Source organism: Anolis sagrei, chromosome 2, assembly GCF_037176765.1.
Source record: "Anolis sagrei isolate rAnoSag1 chromosome 2, rAnoSag1.mat, whole genome shotgun sequence".
Taxonomy (NCBI): domain Eukaryota; kingdom Metazoa; phylum Chordata; class Lepidosauria; order Squamata; family Dactyloidae; genus Anolis; species Anolis sagrei.
In genome coordinates this window covers 282,890,739-282,911,175 of record NC_090022.1, presented here as the reverse complement: position 1 = coordinate 282,911,175, position 20,437 = coordinate 282,890,739, and the positions used below count along the sequence as shown (strand labels likewise).

Genomic DNA, 20,437 nt, shown 5'->3' with positions numbered 1-20,437 from the left:
TTAGTTATTGTTGTTGTGGTGTGCCTTCAGGCTCTTAGCCTATGGCTATCCTAAAGTGAGTCTGGGGCCTAAATACCCTATAAACAACAGAACTGTCTGATCTTTGAAGCTATAATAACTACTACTACTACTACTACTACTACAACTATAACTACAAATTTATTTTTATACCTCACCAACCATCTCCCCAAGGGAACCCAGGGCGGCTTACAAGGGACAAGCCCAGAAGTACAAGTAAAACACAACCAATAAAACATCAGACAAAATATAAAAACATAAGAGTAATAACCAACATCAGGGTCAGTCCAATGTAGTACTTGAATGGGAGACAACCAAATGAATAACCATTATTATAGGCTATATTTCAGAGGAAGCATTGACACAACCATCTCTGAGGACTCCATCAATAAGTCAATAGTTGACTTGAAGGCGCATACACACAAGAGAAACCAATCACAGAACTTTCTTGACAAGATTTGTTCAAAAGGGATTTGCCTTTGCCTTTCTCTGAGGCCAAAAGAGTGTACTGTAATTTGTCATTCACTAGATGTCCATGGCTGAGTGGGGATCCAATTCCTGGTCTCCAAAGTCATAATTGAGTGCTAATGCTACACTGACTCTAATTGTATTTCTCTTACACTTAATTTTAAAACAGTAGGCAGGGACAGAGGTGTGTGAGGGGATGACAACAAAATGACAGTCTTCCTTTTTCCCTTCCGCATCCAGAGGAAACTGGATCAAGTAGAAATAAGTTTGCCACAGCTATTTCCAAACAGCTAAAACAATAGTGGACAGTCTGAAAAGTAACTAATCATGATTAAGATTTGCAAATTATCTTGACACAGCAAGAGAGAATGCAAGGAGAGAGAAAACAATTATATATCCTGAAACTGTTTCTTTAACACGGTTGTCCTTAAAGAACAGGGCACATTCGACAACCTTTTCCTAAGCATTTGCATTTAAATGCAGACCTGAGAAGCACAGTAATATTTAAGGCATTTCATTGCATACCATTGTCATTTTCTTGTACAGACAAGTCTGACAGATTCAAATATCACTAAATAGACCTATTTGACAAGAACTGCTTGTTAAAAAAACCTTAAAAGTACCACAATTATTAGCAGGGGAAAGAGTTTTTATATTCTACACTGAAGAGAAAATTATTCTATAGTTAAATTCATGGTCTGTAGAGAAACTAAATATGAAGAAAACCTGGTGGAAGCGAACTTTATCAGTCCCAAACCATTTACAAGAACTTCATTGTTTATACAAAAAAGCCAATGGAATTTTGGCCTGCATCAATAGGAGCCTAGTGTCTAGATCCAGGGAAGTCATGTTACCCCTCTATTCTGCCTTGGTTAGACCACACCTGGAAGAATGTGTCCAATTCTGGGCTCCACAATTGAAGGGAGATGTTGATAAACTGGAATGTGTCCAGAGGAGAGCAACTCAAATGATCAAGGATCTGAAGAACAAGCCCTATGAGGAACGGCTTAAAGAGCTGGGCATGTTTGGCCTGAAGAAGAGAATGCTGAGAGGAGACATGATATGTGAGAGGAAGTCATAGGGAGGAGGGAGCAAGCTCGTTTTCTGCTGCACTGGAGACTAGGACATGGAACAATGGCTTCAAACTACAAGAAAGGAGATTCCATCTGAATATTAGGAAGAACTTCCTGACTGTGAGAGCCGTTCAGCAGTGAAACTCTCTGCCCTGGAGTGTGATGGAGACTCCTTCTCTGGAGGCTTTTAAACAGAGACTGAATGGCCATTTGTCGGGGGTGCTTTGAATGCAATTTTCCTGCTTCTTGGCAGGGGGTTGGACTGGATGGCCCATGAGGTCTCTTCCAACTCTTTGATTCTATGATTCTATAAGAAGTTACACACTGCCTACTGAATCAGTTTAATGAGGCCATGCAAAGTTATAAATAAATTTGGACAAGATACTGAGCCACCATCTTCAAGAGAGGTCTTTTTGACCATTCCTCAACCCAAGAAAACTTGTGTTATGTACCTTTGGTCAACTCCAAGTTATAGTGACCCAATGATAGAATTTTTATGGCAGGATTTATTCAGAGAAGGCTTGCAACATTCACACGTACTTCTAGCAGACAAGTTTTTTCCCCCACCCTAGACATTCCACAGATATATAAACCTCACTTTCTTACTTTCCAACAGACCCCTCAACCTCTGAAGATGCTTGCCATAGATGTGGGTGAAATGTCAGGAGATAATGCTTCTGGAACATGGCCATACAGCCCAGAAAACTCACAGCAACCCAGTGATTCTGGCCATGAAAGCCTTTGACAACCCACTAGAAAAGAATGCTTCTGAAAAATGGCCATACAGCCCGGAAAACTCACAGCAACCCCAATTTTTCACCATTTATGCAAAGGCAATTCTCTTCATATAAAGAAACAATAAATAAGCTTAAAGAAAGGATCGACACACCTGACTCACCAGCAATAGAACTAATAGTTACCCCTCACTGTCAAATTAGAAATTTATCTATAATGTGATAAATTGGCTTCATAATAACTTTGGTTACAATCTTTTTTTACTTTTAGTCTTAAATGCTGGGCATATTACTGGACTGAAACTAACCAAAATCATCCAGTAGGTTCCTGTGACTGAATAGAGATTCAAACCCTAGCCTTTCCGAGTTTTCCCAAACCACTTCTTCCTAATGGAAATCCGGTGAAGTGTTCCCAGGTAATGTTATGCAAGTAACCTTCCAAGAAATGTTCTCCGCATTCTGGAATATTTTACATGAATTTGAAAAACACGCCCTTTATACATGTTTCCCTATCTTACTATTTCCAGTTATTTTAAAAATGTGTTTACATGTTTTTTTTGGCATTTTCTATGATAACCGCTTAACATATTTTATTCATATTACGTGCAATACAACTGTATAAATTCAAAAATATACGGTGTCAGTTACCTCACATAGAGGGATATGGGAACCATGGTGTTGAGGACAATGATGTAGCCCCAAAAGTTAAGGAAGCCACGGTATGAGGGTGTATAATCTTTTCCATCATAGAGATACCAAGAGGCATTGCCAATCTGCTGTTCCCAGTATGTGTGTCCAATAGCCAAGCCAGCAGAAGACAAGATGAGCAAAACGAAGATCTGGGTTGTAAAACACAACACAACAAAACTTTACAAATTTGCAGACATTTGTTGTTTCCTCAATTAATCCCCTCAAATGACCAACTTCTTGGGGGAAAAAGAATATAAAAGGGAATCACTCACTACTTAAATCATAGACAAAAACAAATACACAAAACAAACATGTTCCCACTTCCTCCTTCTTCTACTGCCGTGAATCCAAAAAGGAACAGTTTAGAAGAGCTTGAATTCTACAGACAACAAATGCAACCCAAAATATTTTTTTAGATCTACCATCTGTATGGTGTCCTTATATGATCAACCAGTCAAAAGTATTCATTTTACCTTAATTTTTTATCATGTCAGACACAACTTGAGAAACTGCAAGTTGCTCCTGGTGTGAGAGAACTGGCCCTTTGCAGAGATACTGCCCAAGGGACGCATGGATGTTTTTATTTATTTATTTATTTATTTGCTTCATTTTTATACCGCATTTTTCAGCCCTTAACAGGCTGTAGGATGCTTCTCTCAGGTCCCCACATGGGAAGCTGGAGCTGACAGACAGGAGCTCACCCCATCTGGTGGATTCAAACTGTCAACCTTCCGATCAGCAGTTCAGCTGGCACAAGGGTTTAACCCATTGCACCACTGCGGCTCCTTATTTTACCTTAATGAGGGGAACTATTTACATTTTACAAAAAGAATCCAGGGTGGTCAAGATGGCAAATGGAACTCCTGGATTTTCCAGAAAGACCCCATCTGAAACCAATAAGACCCAGAACCAATAGTATAAGAGGGATTCCTATGCCCTATGATGAAAGAGGAAGTGGACACAATATCTATTACAGGTCACTGTTTCTCAGACATGCCTACTGGTAGATATTACCTGTTATAATTAATTAGCATTAAGTGTTTTTGCTGTTTTTATTTTGTGGAGGTAGGTTCTTTGGCTAACCAAAGATGTATTACATTTCTCCAGCAGTTCTTCTTGCTGAAGAGACAAGCTAAAAGGTAAAGGTAAAGGTTTTCCCCTGACATTAAGTCTAGTGGTGGTGGTGCTCATCTCCATTTCTAAGCCGAAGAGCCTGCATTATCTATAGACACCTCCAAGGTCATATGGCCAACATTACTGCATGGAGCATTGTTACCTTCCTGCAGAAGCGGTACCTATTGATCTACTCACATTTGCATGTTTTCAAACTTCTAGGTTGGCAGAAGCTAGGGTTAACAGTGGGAGCTCACCCCACCCCCAAGTTGAGCCACCAACCTTTTGGTCAGCAAGTTCATCAGCTCAGCAGTTTAACCCACCGCACAACCAGGGGATCCAGAGATGAGCTGCTGCTCTACTAAATAAATTAACTCTATGCAAATATGAGAAATGCTGAAAGGAAAATAACAGCACAGCACATTTCTTGGCCTATATCATAGCTATCCAGCCATACAAATCTTCACTGACTTCAATAAGGAAACAAACAAGAGTTAACACCGCAAAGTCTGAGCTTTGATATGAACAACGGAGAATTCAAACATGGTCAAAGAACAGTAAATCATACAGAAGTGTAAACTAACAAACATTACAGCATCTTAAAAAAGGAAAAGTAAATAAACTGGAACAGCTTACTGTATAAACCATATAATTCATAAGGGAGTCAATTTTAGTCCTTTTAAAACGTGTTTTTCCGCTGTTTTTCATTATTTTTGTGTCTGCTCCTAAAATTACATGAAAATCACAGTGTTAATGTGTGCACATTTTTAAACATCTTGTTAAGAAAGCTCTAAATAAGTTTTCTTAGAAATTGAACACATCTATATATATATATATATATATATATATATATATATATATACTGTTACTTTTTAGCAATATGCAGTATACATTTGACAATGTAGCATAGATTTATTACACTGGAAATCTTATCTAATGCAACCTCCTGTTGCCTAAGAAGCAGCTATCGGCAATAATTCATTCATTACACAGGTACCTGCAAATATGACAAGTCCATGACACACATCTGTGTTCCGGATTTTACAGCCACGTAACAAGATTTTGTCAGCATCCAGTCCATAGCTCCTTCCTTTCCATATCAACGTCCCTGTGAACTTATCCAGTCGGTTGTTGGGTTCTTCACATTCAACTAAGCCTGATGTGATATTTTAGAGTCACAAGGGGAGGAAAGAAAAACATGGGTTACAAAACTGAACTGAAACTAGCTTCATGGCAAAGCTTTCTATTTAAAATGCTAAACTTAAGAATGCAGAACAATTACTAATTGCAGAAAAGAAGAAACTCAATGATTCAATTCTTCATAGTAACATAGGACCATTTGAGACACACACACACACACATATATAATAAAAACAGTCTGAAGAAAAGTTCATTGACAGAATTAGGATGGGTTGTTGTGTGTTTTCTGGGCTGCATTGCCATGTTCCAGAAGCATTCTCTTCTGATGTTTCGCTTGCATCTATGGCAGGCATCCTCAGAGGTTGTGAGGTCTGTTGGAAACTAGGAAAATGGGGTTTACATATCTGTGGCATGTCCAGGGTGGGAGAAAGAACTTTTGTCTGTTTGAGGTAGCAATTGGCCACCTTGATTAGCATTTAATGGCCTAGCAGTTTTCAAGGTTGGCTTTTTACTGCTTGGGGGAATCCTTTGCTACATTCACACCCACCTCAAACAGACAAGCGTTCTTTCTCCCACCAAGAACATTCCACAGATATATAATCCCCATTTTCCTAGTTTCCAGCAGACCTTTGAGGATGCCTACCATAGATGTGGGCGAAATGTAAGGAGAGAATGCATCAGGAACATGGCCATACAGCCCAGAAAACACACAACAACCCAATGATTCTATTCCAACAATAGAATTAGGATGCACACATTAAGTGGAAAGAGTGAATCAGTATGTTTTTATTTGAATGGATTGCACTCAGAAGTCTGGATAGTTTCCAAAGCAGGGAAAACCACAAATCATTTCACTAAAATGTTCTCTAACAATGGGATTTCTTTCCTGCAGAACTTGTGTTCTACTGTTTGGCTTCCCAAAAGTATGTGGTTGGCCCAGTATCTAAACCAGGTATGGGCAAACCTTGGCCTTCCCTCTGGGCGTTTTGGACTTCAGCTCTCACAATACCTAACAGCTGGTCAGACCTCACAGCCTCTGAGGATGCTTGCCATAGATGCAGGTGAAACATCAGGAGAGAATGCTTCTAGAACATGCCCATATAGCCCGAAAAACCTACAACAACCCAGTGAATCCAGCCATGAAAGCCTTCAACAATACATTAAATAAATATTGCCTGAGCAGACAACACTGAACTAGATGGAACAATGATATATGACTTTGTAGAAGCCAGCTCTATATGTTCACACATTTATGTACAGAATAAAAATAAAAGGATTTTTTTACAAACCATCAAAGGCTGCCAAGGCACTTTCTTCTTGAAGAAATCTGTCTGTCACTTCCAGTGACATTTTGAACTTTAAGTTGGTTTCACTAAAAGTAGGACAAAATGCAGGGAATGTTATGCTTGATATTCAGTTGACTCTTCCAGTTCTTTAAGAAGAACATCTTTTAAAATATATTATTAACATTGAATTGTTAGGTTTTGACCTAAGACAGTTGCATGGGGCATAGCCTCAATGTTTTTCATCAAAGCAATTCTCAAGAGAAATCTCGGCTTGCCCAGATTAGCACTTTTGTTAAGTCCTTCTTGCTCTTTAGAAACTATTGTCTGCTTTTCAGATACAAAAACTAAGTCACAATACACATCAGTGACAAACAACAATGACAATAATCCCTGTCATCTAAAGAGAAGAGATCTAAAATGTCAAACAAAAAGTTCTCAGTAAGTACGAGCAAGATTTCATAACGCAAGATTCCTTCCTTCTGGGAATGAGGTATGAATGTAATAAGCTTCAGAGGAAGAATGCAATAAGACACAGCATGTTGAGATAAAATGAGTAATAACCAGGCAGACTTTCCTAATGAACTTGTTGCTTATAGACTGGATTAAACTTGGCTTGCAGGAAGCTATATAGAAGTAGTTTACATATGAAAACGGCCATCTTTTTAATTCACTGATCACCACCATGCATATATATATATATATATATATATATATATATATATCCTTATTAACCTTGCATATTTTGTATACTTATGGAGCAATAAGGGTCTTTGAACCATAATAAAATGTTGCTTGTTTGTGTATATGTATGTGTGTGTGTGTACGTCTCTCTCTCTCTCTCTCTCTCTCTCTCTCTCTCTCTATATATATATATATATAATCATGACCAGAAAAATGGCTACTGTTATCCTTTATCACTTTTTCTCTGCTACCATCAATGTTAAAGCTAATGATCATTGAACACATACACAGAAGAATGACAATAATTTTATCAATATATATCAGAGGGAACTATTGCTGTTTTTGTTTATGTGTGTTTTTATTGTAAAAAAATTTGTACCATATATACTCGAGTATAAGCCAAATTTTTCAGCCCTTTTTTAAGACTGAAAAAGCCCCCCTTGGCTTATACTCGAGTCAAAGTTATTTATTATTTACTCTGTTCTTGTTGTTGTTACATTTATTATTTTAATATATGTATTATTATTACATTTACATTATTCTATTACATTTATTATTTTAATCTATTTGTTATTGCTATTATTACATTTATTATTTTACTCTATTAATTATTGTTATTTTATTCTATTATTATTACATATATTATTTTACTATATTACATGTATTATTTTACTCTATTTTTATTATTATATTTATTATTTCACTCTATTATTATTATTATTTTATTACATTTATTATTTTTACATTTATTATTTTACTTGATTATTATTGTTCCATTTATTTCTATTATTAGTGTTATTATTATGTTTTATTATGTATTATTTTATTCTATTATTATTTTTCTTATTTTTATTATTTTACTCTCTTTATTATTATTGAAGGATACAGAAGTACTTTTACATTGAAGAAGGTTAGACTAATGGTTTAATCAGAGTTGGAAAGTCTTATCTTAAATTACAGTTTTATGTAAATATTCAAAACTATTTAACCTACTGATGCCTCAATTAATGTAATTTATTGGTATCTATTTTTGTCTTGAAATTTACCATTAGCTGCTGCATTTCCCACCCTCGGCTTATACTTGAGTCAACACGTTTTCCCAGTTTTTTGTGGTAAAATTATATGCTTTGGCTAATATTCGGGTCAGTTATTCTCAAGTATATACGGTAATTTAAATATTGAGAAAATAAGGCAAATAATTGTGGGGATTCAGGATATCTTGTCTATAATAATAACAAAAATTCAAACAGAGGACATTATAGGTACCAGCCCTGCTCATAGGATGCAGTTGTCATCCTCAATAAAAGCAACACTTATAATTCTATCAAACATTACTGCTTGGCTTTAAAAATGTGTGCAAAATGAGAGAACACATGTTACAACTCTTAAGAACTGTTAAAATGTTCATGTTACATAACTGAACAATCTACTCTCTATATTTGCAGGTTTAACTTGATTATTCAAGGGTGGACACACTCTTGCTTTTCTGATTCCACAGAAGAAACTGGAGACACATCTCCGAGTCCTGAAATGACCAGAGTTTGATTGCCACAAATTTTAATGTGTGTCAGTCTGTATATATTCCAAAGGTCTTCTTCAAAATCCTTTTGTTTGTCCAGTATATAGTTTGAAAGTTTCTGTCCCAGTAACTCCTGAAATGTGTTCCCAAATAAGTTATGAGAAGAATGTCTTGAGAAATCTATATAGTTTGAAATGCATGGAGTTTTGATCAATAAAACACCCATTGATTAATGTTCGGTGGATTTCAAATGGCACAAAACATGAAATTTGGATGATTTAACCCATTTTTTGCATTTTAGGGAAATGAGGAAAGGCTTACCCATCTAATTCGGCAGTCTCTACATAACAAAGGCTATTAGGTTCTGAACTGGACAGCAGCAGAATATCAGCCTGATAAAATAAAATAAAAAGAGGATAAGAATTCAATACACACACAAAATGAAAACTAGTATTTCAGTGCAATTTTTTAAAGCATATCATTTAACTTACTGGGACAAAGGCATTTTTCCCCAGACGAATAACATCTCCAACTTTAATGTCTTTCCATTTTGCATTAATGAATCTGAAAAGAAAAACCAGCATGATAGTGGATATCAAAAAAGGAACCAACCAGCATTTTTTAAAAGCTGAATGGTCTGAGAAAATATATGTTTCTAAAAGCTTGTTAAATGCTTACGGACAATATCAAGCCACTACATTCAGACAACCATGTTATTGTTCTATACAAAAACTTTTTAAAACATGTTGTATAGATACCAGAATGAGAGTTGGGTTGTTGTAGGTTTTTTTGGGCTATATGGCCATGTTCTAGAAGCATTCTCTCCTGACGTTTTGCCTGCATCTGTGGCAAGCATCCTCAGAGGTTGTGAGGTTCCTCTGAGGATGTCTGCCATAGATGCAGGTGAAACGTCAGGAGAGAATGCTTCTAGAACACGGCCATACAGCCCGAAAAACCTACAACAACCCAGTGATTCCAGCCATGAAAGCCTTCAACAACAGAATTAAAGTTGTTTGATAGAGATACTTATTTGAACATATTACATCACAGCTACAAAAAAATCTTAGGAAATCAAGTTCTATTACTGATGGAAGAGAACTGCTGGGTTTCCCCTTGTGCATCCTCAAACTAGGAATATGAATGACACATAAAGCAATTTCCAGCAGTTTGTGAAGGGACAGCGGGTTCTTCAGCCCTTATCCTGATCCACAGGTGGAACTCCCAAAAGGCTTTCTATGATGTTCTGAACTTGTACACATGTAGTTCTGTTTACTTACTATAAATAAATAAGACATTACACTTAAGAGGAAAGGAATTGCAGTAGTGAAAGGGATTAAATCAAGCAGGTGCTGGCTACTGTTCAGTCCTTCAAAGGCCAAATCAATGGAAGATGGAATGAAAGGAAGTTCTGTGTATTGTTGAAGGCTTTCATGGCTGGAATCACTGGGTTGTTGTAGATTTTTTGGGCTGTATGGCCATGTTCTAGAAGCATTCTCTCCCAACATTTCACCTGCATCTATGGCAGGCATCCTCAGAGGTTGTGAGGTCAACCTCTGAGGATACCTACAATAGATGAAGGCAAAGCGTCAGGAGAGATGCTTCTAGAACATGGCCATACAGCCCAAAAAACCTATAACAACCCAAAGGACTGTCTTTCACTGGTTGCTAGATCAAGGTGCAGTGGAGCTTTACATGGCTGCCTTTCCCCCAGAAATTTGGACATGGAGGGAGAGACTCTCCTCAGCTAGAGGATCTTGAGGTTTATGGAGAAGACACTCTTCTAGGCATTTGCATGTTCTCCATTATGACTCTGTATTCAACCACTGGTTGACCATGAAGTTAGGTTAAAAGTCCTGGATATCCCTAAAGAGGTGTTAATTCAGGTAAAAAAAAAACCCAGTTTTATTCTTTGTGGTTTTTCCACCTTTGTAGGGTTCGTGAGCCTTGCAAAGATAGAGATCCTATTGAACCTCTGTGGAGACTATTATAAATACTAACTACACTTTTTTAAATGCAAAACAAATTAGCATGTAAGACAAATAGACAATCTATATGGTAATTTCAGAGGACAAGATCCTACACACTGAGTGCAGAGTAAATATATACTAGAACTAATACTCTGGATCCCAGAGGTGTGCAATGATTTGCACAACACACACCGAGGCCTTGAGTTTACTTGTTGGGCAGTTGTGAATAGCTCTCCACCCACCAAGTAAATAATGAGAAAAGATCTTAATATGTTCCTGTGAAACATCTAAATACACTAAAGCCTGCAGAAATGAGAACCCTGAATTACATCCAAAGGATTCCAAACAGAGATTTTATATTCAGTTTACTACTCTTGAAATCAGTGTAACTGGAGATGATACAAACCAATAGTCTGGGCAAAGCAGATGCAAACTATATATAAAACAGAAAAGAACACATGTTCTATGTTGTCTAATACAACGACCCATGGAAGAAACATTAAAACTAATTGTGTTGCAATCTGTGTAGCAAAATCCCTCAGCCATCATAGCCAAACAGAAAAGAAGCTTCTTCCAACTTCTTTCCGGAAACCAAGACTTCCCCCTCCCTCTATAATCAAACATCTACTTAATATATACCTCTCCTCTCTAATTACATCACAGTTCCGGTTGTTGATTTCAGTATCCATCCGATGTCGAGCCTGAAACGGAGACAAGAAAGAAAGTGTAAGTAGGCTGTATCATCATCATTAATACTTATTATTAAGAATGAATGCATGGGTGATGGTCATGATGAAGTTGATGGGCTATATATTTATTTGTATAACTACAAGTATATACCACAACTCTTAAAATACCTGTATACAGATCCATTTTGCTACATAATCTATTTTCATCTTAAGGACAAGTTTGAAGACTCCATTTTTATTATTCTAGATACTGCAATCCAAAAGAGTAACCTCTTCAAACTTGACTGTAATGAATTATCACAACATTTCTAAATTGCTTTACTTCTACCTTTCATCTGCTTTATAGCAGAACACCAATTAGTCTTTGTATTTCATTTGCTTGCTTGCTAATTTATCCAATTATATTTGAGGAAAAATAATGTGGCTTTAAAAGACTGTTATGATATTTTTAACTATCCCAGTTTAAGACTTGAAAATGAGGAGAGTCAGACACAATGAAAAAGCAGTTCTTACAACATCGTCTACTAGATCTTTGATTGCAGTGATGCCCAGAACCAACAGCAAAGGGATCAGAGTTGTGTACCATGCGAGGGTAGTTATCTGAGGAATTGTCTGCAAACAAAAACAGAGTGACACATTTGTTTATTTACTTATTTTGTTTAAGATATCAATACCTTGCCTTTACAGCCTAATTGTGAAACCACGTGCTTTACATAAGTATCTTGCCATTATATCCTCAACAGGGAATGCAGAAGATCCCAGATTGGGCCCAGCAACCCCTTGTTGTTTCAGAAATTGGGGAGATCTGAAAATCAGGCAGAGTTCTGCAGGGTTTGTATATAAAGGCATGGTAAACACCCAATCAACATAGAAAAGATACTACCTAGGGAAATGTTAAATGAACAGTGTCAGCAAATATAGCAACTGCACAAAAGTATATAGCACTAATGTTTACCCAACACAGTGCACAGCTTTTAACTACAAGGGTGTGAATGTGAAACAAGTAACATGCAAAGTGTGCTTCATATGAATTTGAAAGGACAGCAGGATAGCTGTGTCAGAAAATAACAGACAGTTATAATGGGAAAACAGAATACACTGATAATACAACATGCTCTCAACAGAAACTAGTTCACAAAACAGAGATACTGTTTTAATCTCAAAAACAATTCAAGCATCCTAGCTGACCACGCAAAAAATACAGAACTGAAATCATGTGACAGGACTAGAACTTAAGGATCATTTATGAAGCTAAAGAACCCTATTCTTAAGCCAGGATGAAACAGTGGGGTTGATGAAACACTGTATCTGTCATTTTTCTACTTATACACACATATAAGAGCTGCTGTGGCCCAGCGGGTTAAGTCGCTAAGCTGCAAAACTTGCTGACCAGAAGGTCAGCTGTTCAAAACCGCAGGACGGGTGAGCTCCTGTTTTTAGCCCCAGATTCTGCCAACCTAGCACTTCAAAAATATGTGAATGTGAGATCAATAGGTACCGCTTTGGGAGGAAAGTAATGGCTCTCCATGCAGTCATGCTGGCCACATAACCTTGGTGGCATCTACGGACAATGACGACTCTTGGGCTTAGAAAGGGAGATGAGCACCATCCCCAGTGTTGGACTCAACTAGACTTAATGTCAAAGTGAAACCTTTATCTTTACAGACATACTACCAAGTTTTTGTCCATATATCCCAAAGTCACCAAAGGCCCTGGTTGGTCCAATCCTTGTTTTTTGTTTTGCAAAAAGAAAAAAAAAGAAAAAGAAAAGAAAAAAAAGCTAGACAAAGTTTGAAGAGCTTTAGATTACTGTAACACTATGAGCTGAATTCCAACAAAGTCTTGAACACCAAAGTCAGATTCATCCATACATGTTATCATTTGGTCATCATCCACACAGATGAATCTGGGGTATAATTGAGGTCTTTGTGAAGTTTTAGTCACATAAATCCAAGATTATAATCCAAAAGTAAGTGTGGAATGAACCCTTGGTATCTGCTGGAGTTTATTTCCAGAACATCCTCTCCCTTGGCGGATATCAACATCTGTGGATACTCAAGTTCCATGATATACAATGATACAGTGTCCTATATATAAAATGACAAATCAAGGTTTGCTTTTGGAACATGTATGTATGTGTGTGTGTGTGTGTGTGTGTGTGTGTGTGTATGTGTGTGTGTGTGTGTGTATGTGTGTGTATAAATCCATGGATGTTTAAACTGGATATGGAGGGTCAACTCCATTTGGATCAGTGGCCAACAAACCCATCACATTTCCAAAAGGCAAACAAGGAACAAATTGCCAAGCAGCTTGAAAGCACTCCTTCTCTAGCTCTTTTTATGGCCACTTATACAGTTTTGAAAGGTAACAAAAGAAACAATCTTCATAATGAATTCTAGTGGTTTACCTGTAAAATAAGTAGAATCAGGAAGTAAAAGTTGGCTGCCCTTTTAAACTGCTCAAATAAATTCAATGGCAAGAAGGTGATTGCATTATACTTGTAGGTTTTAATTGCATTCCCCTGTTGAAGACAAAAAAAGAAGTCAACCAGACAATGTATTAATATACGAATCCAATTTGTATTTCATGCAAAACATTTCGTTCATATAAATGATCCTCCAAACTGCTTCAATTAGGCAAATCTGCTATGGAAATCTTCTTTCTACAGGTCACTGGCTTGAAATAACTTGGATGAAACAGACCTGGGGATTTTAATGTTTTAAAGGAAGTCTTAATACTCTTTAAAGCATGGAAGGTTTGGGTCTATTGATTTCTCAAAAGCAAAAATAAAGCACTGAAAATAATAAATGAAATTTAAAAAGATACGTAATGTGCTTTCTTATAAATGTACGTCACTCTTTTTTGAGAAGGAAAAGGGGTCAGGTGGGGCTTCCATGGCAGGGGGTGAAGAAACTATTCTGGTTTGCAGTCCGAACTTTAAAGGAATTAGTCAAGGTGATGAACTTGATTCCCCCCACCCAAAAGGTTTGGGACACCTGACAAATTTGAACGAAACATTCATGCACATCGAGGGTGCATCCACACTGTAAAATTAATGTAGTTTGAAATCACTTTGGCTGCCACAGCTCCATGCTATGGAAATGTGGAAGTTGTAGTTTTATTAGATCTTTAGTCTTCTCTGCCAAAGAGTGCTGCTGCCTCACCAAACCACAAATCCCAGGATTCCATACCATTGACCCATGGCAGGTAAAGTGGTATCAAACTTGCATTAATTCTACAATCCCTCAGTCATTACTATGTGATTCACAAAGCGACAAGCTTTGTGAATCACATATACATGTACGTGGAAAAATCAATCAATCTACTAAATCTCAGGCGACTAATAAATTAATTCTTTCATTGGGTAACATGGTTAATAAATTACCAGCTGTTATTATCCTGATATGTAAATAGAAATCCACTTACTGCATATTTACTTTTCTTAAGGCACAGATATTCTGTTTTCATAAAGTGAGGCTGCTCGTGGAAGGCTCTGTCGTTTGCTTTAACTTGCCAATTGCAATCTGCAAGCACAAGACAAAACTCAGTGTCAAAACGAATGTTCAAGTGTATTGTCGAAGGCTTTCATGGCCGGAATCACTCAGTTCTTGTGGGTTTTTTCGGGCTATATGGCCATGTTCTAGAGGCATTTCTCCTGACGTTTCGCCTGCATCTATGGCAAGCTTCCTCAGAGGGTGAGGTCTGCTGGAGCTGGGAAAAAGGGGTTTATATATCTGTGGAATGACCAGGGTGAGACAAAAGGCTTTTGTAAGTTGGGCTAGGTGAATCTTTTCAACTGACCACCTTAATTAGCATACAATGGGCTGACTGTGCCTGGAGCAAACTCTTCTTGAAAGGTGATTAGATGTCCCTGCCTGTTTTTCTCTCTGCTGTTTTAATTTTAGAATTTTTTAATACTGGTAGCCAGACTTTGTTCATTTTCATGGTTTCTTCCTTTCTGTTGAAATTGTCCACATGTTTGTGGATTTCAATGGCTTCTCTGTGTAGTCTGACATGGTGGTTGTGAGAGTGGTCCAGCATTTTTGTGTTCTCAAATAAAATGCTGTGTCCAGGTTGGTTCATCAGGTGCTCTGCTATGGCTGACTTCTCTGGTTGGAGTAGTCTGCAGTGCCTTTCATGTTCCTGGATTCTTGTTTGGGCGCTGCGTTTGGTGGTCCCTATGTAGACTTGTCCACAGCTGCATGGTATACGGTAGACTCCTGCAGAGGTGAGAGGATCCCTCTTGTCCTTTGCTGAACGTAGCATTTGTTGGATTTTCTTGGTGGGTTTGTAGATTGTTTGTATGTTGTGTTTCCTCATCAGCTTCCCTATGCGATCAGTGGTTCCCTTGATGTATGGCAGGAACACTTTTCCTCTGGGTGGATCTTCATCTTTACTCTTGTGGCTTGTTCTTGGTCTTGCAGCTCTTCTGATGTCTGAGGTGGAGTATCCATTGGCCTGTAGAGCCCAGTTGAGGTGGTTCAGTTCATCTTGGAGGAGGTGGGGTTCACAGATTCTTTTTGCACGGTCTGCCAAGGCTTTAATGGTGCTTCTTTTTTGACTTGGGTGATGGTTGGAGTTTTTATGTAGATATCTATCTGTGTGTGTGGGTTTTCTGTAAACAGTGTGACCCAATTGTTGATCTGGTTTGCGGATGACTAGGACATCTAGAAAAGGCAGTCTTCCTTCCTTTTCTTTTTCCATAGTGAACTGGATGTTAGGGTGGATGCTGTTAAGATGTTCCAGGAACCTGTTGAGTTCTTCTTCTCCATGGCTCCAAATGGTGAAGGTGTCATCCACATATCTGAACCATATCGTGGGCTTTTTGGTTGCTGTTTCAAGAGCTTGTTTTTCAAATTGTTCCATGTAGAAGTTAGCTATGACTGGGCTGAGAGGGCTCCCCATAGCTACTCCATCTTTCTGTTCGTAGAATTCATTGTCCCACTGAAAATAGCTGGTGGTGAGGCAATGGTGAAACAGCGCCGTGATGTCTTCTGGGAACCTCTGGTTGATGAGTGCCATGGTGTCTGCAACTGGGACCATGGTAAATAGAGACACCACATCGAAGCTGATCAGTTTGTCATTTGTATTTAACTTGAGATTGCTGATTTTTTCAATGAAGTGGGCTGAGTCCTTGATGTAGTGTGTTGTGAGCCCAATGTGGCTTTGTAACTGTGCAGCAAGAAATTTGGCTAAGTCATATGTGGGGGACCCAATGGCACTCACGATTGGTCTGAGTGGGGTGGAGTCCTTATGTATTTTGGGGAGTCCATAAAGCCTGGGTGGAAGGGCTTCCGATTTACATAGCTGCTGTCGTATGTCGAAGTTGATTGAGGAGTTTTTAATTAGAGTGTTGGTTTTTCTGGTTATTTTGGAAGTTGGGTCTTGCTTAAGTTTTCTGTATATAGTAGGGTCCAGGAGTTTTCTGATCTTCTCCTTGTATTGCTCTGTATGCATGATGACTGTGGCATTCCCCTTGTCTGCTGGCAGAATGAGGATATCAGGATCTGAATTTAGGTCTCTAATGGCTTCTCTTTCTTTCCTAGTAATGTTACTGGAGGGGAGTTTTGCCTTTTTCAGGATCCTTGCTGCTTCCGCTCGTACTTCTTCTGCTTCCTCCTCTGGGAGGCGGTAAATTGCTGATTCGACATTGGCAATGATGTTTTCTACTGGGATCCTGGTGGCGGTTACAGCAAAGTTTCCTCCTTTCGCTAGTATGGATACTTGGTCTTCAGAGAGTTGTCTGTCTGTCAGGTTGATGATGGTCCGTGATGTATCCAGTTCTGGTTTCGGCTGTTGCTTTTGTCGTTTGTTGAATTTTTGTTTTTGTCTGTTGGTGTGGACAACCATGTTTTTCTCCATTTTCCTGTAAGTGAGATTGTCTATTTTGTCCCAGTCCTGGGAATTCATCTTCTGGCTGATATTGATATGGAGATGCAGCAGTTCCTTGTCTGTGTTTGCGAGTTCTTTGCGGATGGTGTGGATTCTCTCTCTTAAGAGGTTGCGTTCCAGGCGGTCATAGATCCGGTGAGCCTGTGGTGTTTTGAAAGTCCTTTTGGCTGCGAGGAATTGTGGGATGGTATCTGTGTCTCTGCAGCGTAGAAGGAAAGTCAGGGAGCACAGTAGATGTGCTTTCCTGGTCCTTAGTTTCTCCAATTTCCGTGTGTCTTGGAACAGTTTCTCCCCGTAGAGATGTTCAATGTATTGTCGAAGGCTTTCATGACCTCACCCTCTGAGGAAGCTTGCCATAGATGCAGGCGAAACGTCAGGAGAAATGCCTCTAGAACATGGCCATATAGCCCGAAAAAACCCACAAGAACTGAATGTTCAAGTGTTGAAGTGATTCTTTCCTTCTTGTATATGAAGTGTATATTATCTAGGGATGTCTTTTTAACATTTGGCTTTTTTGCGCGCAGACACACACAGGTTTTGAAGATCAAACAGACAAGGAAACTAAAATGCAATAACAAGTTTAACAGCTGAGTAAATAGTGAATAGTTATTTTTACATTCGTCTCTTTCTTAGATATGATGGGATTAAAAAGTAATCAACACAACAAAACTGCACACAACTTCCTTAAAGATATATTAGTATCTACGTCCTGTTCACTTTTGTTTTCATGAAGACGATCCAGCTGTACTACTCTATTAATGAACCAGTTTTGACAAAGAAATGCCAAAAGCAGGAGAACAGGTTGTAGGATGGTAAAATACATACCTGAAAGGAAAAACAAACCACCAAAGGCAAATACCAAGCAGTGCACACTTGTATCAACTGCTTCTCTTGTTGAAAATGAGGATTTATTTAAAAAATTAAAACAGTTAAACAAGCTTGCTTTGAGATGATCTTTGTGACACATAGGGTGCATCTACATGGTAGAATCAATACAGTTTAGCACTACTTTAACTGCCATGGCTCAATGCTATGGAATCATGAAATTTGTAGTTTGATAAGGCACTAGCTACTTACTTAGGCGATCCCTCTTTGTCTGAGTAGGATAGTCTTCCAAGATCAGTGTACTGGTGGGTCCATAGGTGACTATGGAGGCCTATTCTTGATCTGCATGTTCTCCTGCAGTGAGGGCATTGATTTCCAGGTGGAAGGCGGTCTTGGTCAGGATTGGCTTGACGCGCCTTCCTCTTGGCACGTTTCTCTGTTTTGCCCTCTGTTCTTGCCTCTTCAAATTCCACAGCCCTCCATTCATGCTTCTTCAAGTTCTACAGCACTGCTGGTCACAGCTGACCTCCAGCTGGAGCACTCAAGGGCCAGGGCTTCCCCGTTCTCAGTGCCTATGCCAGAGTTTTAAAGGTTGGCTTTGAGCCCATCTTGAAATCTCTTGTCCTGCCCTCCAACATTTCATTTTCCATTTTTGTGTTTGGAGTAGAGCAACTGCTTTGGGAGACGGTGGTCGGGCATCTGGACAACTTGGCCACTCCAGCGGAGTTGATGGCAGAGAACCATTGCTTCACTGCTGGTGGTCTTTGTTTCTTCCAGCACGCTGACATTTGTCCTCTTGTCTTCCCAAGAGATTTGCAAGATTTTCCGGAGGAGCGCTGATGGAATCGTTCCAGGAGTTGCATGTGATGTCTGTAGACAGTCCATGTCTCTCAGGCATATAGCAGGGTTGGGAGGACAATAGCTTTATAAACAATCACCTTGATATCCCTACGGATGTCCCAGTCCTCAAACACTCTGCTTCATTCGGAAAAAAGCTGCACTCACAGAGCTCAGGCGGTGTTGTATTTCAGAGTCAATATTGACTTTTGTGGAGAGGTGGCTGCCATGGTAGCGGAAATGATCAACATTTTCTAATTGTACAGCATTAAGCTGTATTTCTGGCATTGGAGAGGGATTGGCTGGTGACTGTTGAAGAGCACTTTGGAAAGGCACCAGCACTATTTAAAAGAAAATTCTAAAGACTCTGTAAAATAACTCCATAACACTGAGCCATAGTATTTAAAGTGGTGCCAAACTGCATTAATTCCACAGTATAGATCGATACTCACAGATAACAACAACAACAATCTTTCTTTGTAACCTGCTTTTTCTCTAAATGGCACCCAACACAACATTATGTAAAAGACAATACAAAACAATATTTGTATGTAAAACATTGGCTTATAAAAACAAATTTACAGTAATAAATAAATAAACAAACAAATTTTAAAACATTTATCTAATACAGTTATTATAGGCAACTCAACAAGACGGATAGTAAAGTTAGCAAGACTCAATAAAAGATAGCCTTCCTGTCATTACAGCTAAGTGTAATGCAATCAAAAGCTTGTGCAAACAGGAAGGTCTTTGGTTGCTTTTAAAAAGGTTTAAGGGAGGGGGCTGTTTTAACCTCCTTGGGAGGGAGTTCCAAAGCATTGGAGCAACCACCGAGAAGGCCCTTTCTCTCATTGCTGCTAACTGCATTTGCAATGGTGGTGGCAATGAGAGGAGGGTCTTGCTAGAAGATCTTAACATTCAGGCAGATTGGTATGAGGAGATGGGGTCAGATAAGTAAGTAGGACCTGAACCATGTAGGGCTATATACCAAATATATACATGCAACATGGCTATATACCAAATTTGGAGGGCATAAAATCATCACCACCATCATCTTCCAACTATTTTTTCAATATACATGTGGCATAGCTACTTCATGCATGATACCTTTCAACACAGACTTTTTTTTTCGTGTCAGGAGCGACTTGAAAAGCTGCAAGTCGCTTCTGGTGTGAGAGAATTGGCCATCTGCAAGGACGTTGCCCAGGGGACGCCTGGAAGATTTGATGTTTTTATCATCCTTGTGGGAGGCTTCTCTCATGTCCCCTCATGAGGAGCTGGAGCTGATAGAGGGAGCTCATCCGCCTCTCCCTGGATTTGAACCTGCGACCTGTCAGTCTTCAGTCCTGCCGGCACAGAGGTTTAACCCACTGCGCCACCAGGGGCTCCAACACAGACTTGTGTGGCATCTGAACATGTCCTATGAAAAGCTCCCTTCCCAAAACATGAATTAATTTATTCTTAACAAAAATTTCTTCCTTATTAAATACTCTTAAGATTTGAGA

General features: G+C 38.7%; 1 protein-coding gene across 1 annotated transcript in view; it reads right to left on the bottom strand.

Moving 5' to 3' along the window:
• The window catches only part of ATP8B1 (ATPase phospholipid transporting 8B1), a 90,262-nt gene that overhangs the window by 23,192 nt on the left and 46,633 nt on the right, over positions 1–20,437 (bottom strand). The window contains exons 3-12 of the mRNA XM_060761319.2: positions 14,805–14,902; positions 13,786–13,899; positions 11,892–11,990; positions 11,329–11,390; positions 9,214–9,286; positions 9,044–9,114; positions 6,526–6,608; positions 5,094–5,252; positions 4,733–4,821; positions 2,942–3,132 (exon numbers count right to left, since the gene is read on the bottom strand). Of these exons, the coding sequence (XP_060617302.2) occupies positions 2,942–3,132; positions 4,733–4,821; positions 5,094–5,252; positions 6,526–6,608; positions 9,044–9,114; positions 9,214–9,286; positions 11,329–11,390; positions 11,892–11,990; positions 13,786–13,899; positions 14,805–14,902 (1,039 nt within the window). The remainder of the gene's footprint in view (positions 1–2,941; positions 3,133–4,732; positions 4,822–5,093; positions 5,253–6,525; positions 6,609–9,043; positions 9,115–9,213; positions 9,287–11,328; positions 11,391–11,891; positions 11,991–13,785; positions 13,900–14,804; positions 14,903–20,437) is intronic.